The sequence below is a fragment of the Castor canadensis genome, chromosome 1 (genome assembly GCF_047511655.1).
Source record: "Castor canadensis chromosome 1, mCasCan1.hap1v2, whole genome shotgun sequence".
In the NCBI taxonomy this organism is placed as follows: Eukaryota; Metazoa; Chordata; class Mammalia; order Rodentia; family Castoridae; genus Castor; species Castor canadensis.
In genome coordinates, this window is record NC_133386.1 from 150479515 (window position 1) to 150485514 (window position 6000).

Genomic DNA, 6000 nt, shown 5'->3' on the forward strand with positions numbered 1-6000 from the left:
TAACACCTTCCAGTTTTATTTTTGACATTAGAATAATTAAAGTATTTTGGAAGATGTAGTGGGAGGAAAGTTGACTTTTGGGAGATCACATCAAGGTAAACAATTAGTTTTATATAAGATTATGATTGTTTTTAGAGAGTTCAGTTATACTAGCATCTCTTACAGGTTATTTCAGGTCTAATTTGAATTAAATTTAAACAGTTGAAATTCCGATTAGTTAACAAGTTAACTAAAGAAAGAAGTATCAGGGCACCATGGTGTGTGGGCAAGTGCTCCAGACTGAATTCCTTCTATGTCTGAAGCCTTAGAGAAGAGCCACTATGAATAGGTAGGACATAAAAATCATCCTTCGAGGGAAGAATTGAGTATGTATTCACAGAGGTAGATTAGAAAGTGGTACTAGATGGTTGGCACCTGCAGTGCTTTCATTTTAGTATATATTTTACCATCAATATGGTTGAATAGCCGAGTCCCAGTGTCTCATGCCTGTAATCCTAGCTACTTGGGGAAGCTGAGCTCAGGAAATTAAAGTTCGAGGCCAGCCAGGCAAAAAAAGTTTATGTGACCGCATTGCAACCAGTAGCTGGGTGTGGTGGTGCATGCCTCTCATCCCAGCTATGGTCAGAAAGAAAATAGGATTGGCTTAGGCAAAAAGCAAGACCCCATCTCCAAAATAAGCAGAGCAAAAAATGCTGGAGGTGTAACTCAAGCAGTAGAGCACCTACCTAGCAAGTGCAAAGTCCTGAGTTCTTACCTCAATACTGCCCAAAAAAAAGATTGAGTAAGAAATGAGTCATAATATTTTTTCATGTGTAGTTTGCCAAATAATGAAATAATGCTAGGCCCTGGTGCCACAAAAATGAATAATTTTGCACACTACACATACACAGTCTGTGGGAGGAATAAATAACTACAAACTTGTTCTTCTAAAATGATTGGGACTAAATCAATAGAAGTTGTACTTGTGCATACCAGAGAGACAAGTGACAGTTGAACTGGATTTTAAAGAGTCACTAAACTTGGTAATAAATGGAAAAAAGATTATTGATAGCCTGAGGGTAAAGTGAAGATGGCCTGATTATGATTTTAGGTTAGGGTAGCAGCCCCTACCACCAGAGAAGTAAAGATGGAAGAACCAGAGGAGCGAGGAATTGGCAAAGCAATGTCCAACAGAAGTCAGAAGGGAGTGGAATTAGAAGTACTAGCTGAAGGATGGCTTGCCATTGAGAGCCATTGATTGTCATCCAAGACTGGAGGGCAGAGTAAATATTTCATTCTTAAAACTACTTGGGATATTTTGTTTCTTTTACACCCACTTTTAAAGAATAATACTTGAGATAAATAAATCTTTTTGTTTAGTCAGAAACTACAGGAAGAGTGAAATTATGAGCTCTTGGAGAATAATGGGCATAACATTTCTTGTTTTTAGGGGTAGAGAAGATGAAGTCCATGTCACAGCTTGCCGTCTTATCACGACGGTGGAAGCCTTCAGAGATGAAGTTGGATCCCTTCCAGGAGGTTGTGTTGGAAAGCAGTAGCGTTGATGAATTGCGAGAGAAGGTAAATTCATTTTAAACAAAAGGAGCTAATACACATTTTTCCTATGTTACCTAGGAAGTGAGTACCAGCCACTGTTGGCAGCAGGTTTTCTTGGTCTGTCACATCTTGTGTCACACTAGTTGTTCCTTAGGGCTCCTGGTGCTTTGAAAATTGCTTTGGCTCCTAGTCATCTAGAAGTGGGCCTTCACTTTCTGTTATTTGGGTCAACTTTGTCCCAAGTATTTAGGATTAGTTAGAAGTTAGTAGATTGCCATATATCCTATTGAATAGAGAATCCAGATGAAGGTCTGTTTTGTATTTTAAAGTGGGAACTCAAAGGATTCCAGGGAGATGGTCAGTTAATTATTCCTTTAGTGCTACTAGCTTCATACTTAACAACAGACACAAAAATAAATTCTGAATGTTAAATTTATATAAGAAATAAAGTAAAATGATAAGTGTACTGAAGAAAAATATTTATAAGCATAACACCAGAAGTCAAAACAAGAAAAGATATATTATATAAAAGCTCAAATCTTCTGCACAGACAAAATAATCTGTTAACAAATCTAAAGGAATAGAAACAAGGAGAAAATTATTTGAAACCTATATGAAACAAGATGTCTATAATTTACATGGAGCTACTACCTTAATAGGAAAAAGATTAATAGTCTCATTTTAAAATAGGCAAAAAATATGAATAGAGAGCAAGCAATTATTATTTTTTTTTATTCATATGTGCATACAATGTTTGGGTCATTTCTCCCCCCTTCCCCCACCCCCTCCCTAACTCTCTCACCTCCTTCTTCTCCCCCCCACCCCCTCAATACCCGGCAGAAACTATTTTGCCCTTATCTTTAATTTTGTTGGAGAGAGTATAAGCAATAATAAGAAGGAACAAGTGTTTTTGCTAGTTGAGATAAGGATAGCTATACAGGGAGTTGACTCACATTGATTTCCTGTGCATGTGTGTTACCTTCTAGGTTAATTCTTCTTGATCTAATCTTTTCTCTAGTTCCTGGTCCCCTTCTCCTATTGGCCTCAGTTGCTTTAAAGTATCTGCTTTAGTTTCTCTGCGTTGATGGGGGAGCAAGCAATTATAAAAGAAATACAAATTAAAACAAAAACTTTTTTTCACCTCTTCACTTGGTGGAGATTTAGCAAATCAAAAGATACCTAGAATTGTCAAGGTGTAGAGAAATAGGAAATATCATATACCTTTGATAAGAGTTTAAATTGCTACAATTTTTTCAGGGTTCAGTTTAGCACAGTCAGCATTTCAGATAAGCAATTTCACTTCTAGAAATTTGATCTGCGAAACTACTCTGCATCCTGTTAAGTATTTGCTAATAAAATAGAATTTTATGTGTTTTAGAATTGTGTGAATGTGTTTATATATGTTTAGAAAAGGTCTAGAGGGAATATACTAACTTGGTGTTTCTGAGAAATGGTAAGGTTAAGTAGAGGTTTTTGGTTTTGTTTTTGTTTTTTAATACTGGGGTTTGAACTCAGGGCAGCACTCTACCACTTGAGCCACACTCCCAACTCTTCTAGTTTTTTATACCAAGCATATATTATTTTCTGAAATAAATCAAGCTATTTCTGTTTATGGGAGAAAAGAATTTTTTAATGAATTTACATAAGATCTTTTCTTTTACAGCTGAGTGAAATCAGTGGGATTCCTTTGGAAGATATTGAATTTGCCAAGGTAAGCCCTGCGATTGTTTGTTTCTGCATATTGATATGCTATTGTGTATTAGTTCACATGGCTACTGGCATGGCTCATTCATTCTTTCTTTTCTCCCTAGGGGAGAGGAACTTTTCCCTGTGATATTTCTGTCCTTGATATTCATCAGGATTTGGACTGGAATCCTAAAGTTTCTACCCTGAACGTCTGGCCGCTTTATATCTGCGATGATGGTGCAGTCATATTTTATAGGTAACATTATTTTATCACTTGGAGTGATAAAACATTTTTGGTGTACATAAATATCTTGTTTCCCATAAATGTCTTTGCTAAGGTTTTGATACAGAGTGACACTAACCAGTGGAGATACAGTAAGAGCCATATATTGTAACATGAAGTTTTCTAGTAGCCACATTAAAAATAGTAAAAAGCAGATAAGAATAATAATATTATTTTAATTCAGTATGCCCAATGTCATTATTACCAATGACATTGTCACCAATATAAAAAAAGATTTATAAGATAGTTTATATTCTTTTTCTTGTACTGAGTCTTAAAAATGTTGTGTGTTGTACTTCAGCACATCTCACTGTGGACCAGATACATTTCAAGTACTCTGTAGATACATGTGGCTATGTGCCATATTGGACAACACAGATACAGAGGAAAATAATAGTCTTTGAACCTGGCAGGTGTAGATTGAAATGGATCTTTTGTTATTTACCCAGCACTTTATCTGTAAAATGATAACAATGATACCTTCCTTGCAGGATTTTAGGAGAATTAGAGCTATTGCATAGTACATTGTAAGTAGATGTTCAATAATGATCGATATTATTACTTTTAAAAATAACTTGGAAATTCTGTGTCATTTTGAGAAATGAGCAGTGTTCTAATACAGTAAGAAATCTAGGATATCCTAGTATGTGAAATTATATAACTTCACCAGTGACCACCAGATTTCATTATCTTGCTGAGGAGCATCCTAGCATTCAGGCATAAATTAATAGAGGCAGATGGCTAACTGGTCTAATATATAATTCATATTTCAAATAAAGGGATAAAACAGAAGAAATAATGGAGTTAACAGATGAGCAAAGAAATGAACTGATGAAAAAAGAAAGCAGTCGACTTCAGAAGACTGGACATCGTGTAACATACTCACCTCGAAAAGAGAAAGCACTAAAAATATATCTGGATGGAGCACCAAATAAAGATCTGACTCAAGACTGACTCTGCTAGTGTAGCATTTTCCCTGGGGATTTTGGTTTTAATTAGATGGCTCACTACTACTGTGTAGTGCCATTATGGCCGGACATGGCTGGGGTAACCCAGTGACACCAGCACTGATCAGAAGCTCAGTGCCCAATGGGCCACTGTTTTGACTTGGAATCATGTTGTGCACTATGGTCACATGTACTGTAAAGTGAAAAGGGACGTGCGAAATAATAAACAAAACGCCAGCCTGCTACTGTAAAGGGGAGGGGGACTGCGGACAAATGTGCACATAGCAGCTAGTGAAACTAGCCTCAAACAGGATGCTCATAGCTTAATAATAAAAGCTGTGCAAAGGCCATGAATGAATGAATCTTCTGTTTATTTCACTGATACACACATTACCTCATTGACAATTCAGAAGTAAATGCAACATGTGTTGACTCTTGGAAAGCAGCAAAATTAGGAGCTGAAGAAATTCTTAGAACCAGGCGTAACCCAGAAAAGAATTGTCAAGTTGTGTTTTTATTTTGTTTCATTTTTCTGCAAAGTGTTGAGAACATTAGTCTAAAATACACATTTCAAAGCGTTTCCCTTAGACCACTCCCAGCAGGTGACAGCTCAAATAGCTGCAGTTTTGTAATTATAACTGATTGTATTTAAGTTATGGATACAGATAATACGTTTCACTCATTCACTCAGCATGTAAATAAGATTATCCTATTGAGTTATCATAGTTGCAGCTCAGCAGTTTCCATGGTTAACTCTTTTTGCATATCATTCATTATGTACATTAGTGTACATTGAGAACTTTAGCAGTCTATGTAAATGTAATCCTCAAGCGAGGTTCCTCAGTGCCGGGTCCCATATGATTGTACTTGCCCTTGTTAATGAGGTTTTTCTGTTCAGCGGCTTCAGTTTTTTTTTCTTTGTACATTTATCTTTGAAAATTTACTTCAGGTTTGAATCTACTAGAATGCTTGTAAGTCCTGTTTTCATTTTTAGAGTCAATTTGTAGTTACATGTAGTTTACCTGTGGGGAAATGTCTTAACATCATATGGAATAAACTTGCTAGTAGGGTCAGGTCATGGTACAGACTGATGCAGTCAGCATGATTTCATTGCAAAGTCTATTAGAATCAGCAAGTTTTTGCTTTGCTAAATGAAACTATACAATAAACACAACTCTACATAAACTTTGAAATACTATCTAATTTATAAGAATCAATAAAAAGATTTTGGTAAAACTTTTTCCATGCCAGATGCTGTTTACAACAATGAACATGCCAATAAAACATTTGTTCATTCTGTTGTGTTACTTTAGTCATTAAAGTTTTGTGGATGGAAATCTGGGTTAATAATGATATTTGTTATCTTTAAATATAACACTTTGTAAATGTATTGAATAATTATTTCTATGATAAGGTATACTTATAGTAAAGTTCTCATAAGAGAGATAAAAAGATGTTAATATCTAACTGGGAAATCCTGTCAATATTTCAGAATCAGATTTTTACCTTTTTTTCCTCTTAAGAAAGATATGAAAAAATAGCATTAGC

General features: G+C 35.5%; 1 protein-coding gene across 3 annotated transcripts in view; it reads left to right on the plus strand.

Moving 5' to 3' along the window:
• The window catches only part of Usp47 (ubiquitin specific peptidase 47), a 105917-nt gene extending 100168 nt beyond the window's left edge, over positions 1–5749 (plus strand). For all 3 annotated transcript variants that reach the window (XM_074041474.1, XM_074041462.1, XM_020166360.2), the window contains 4 exons: positions 1430–1560; positions 3200–3247; positions 3348–3478; positions 4285–5749. In XM_074041474.1, coding sequence (XP_073897575.1) covers positions 1430–1560; positions 3200–3247; positions 3348–3478; positions 4285–4459 — 485 coding nt within the window. In that variant the 3' untranslated portion in view covers positions 4460–5749. The remainder of the gene's footprint in view (positions 1–1429; positions 1561–3199; positions 3248–3347; positions 3479–4284) is intronic.
• Positions 5750–6000: the final 251 nt, after the last annotated feature.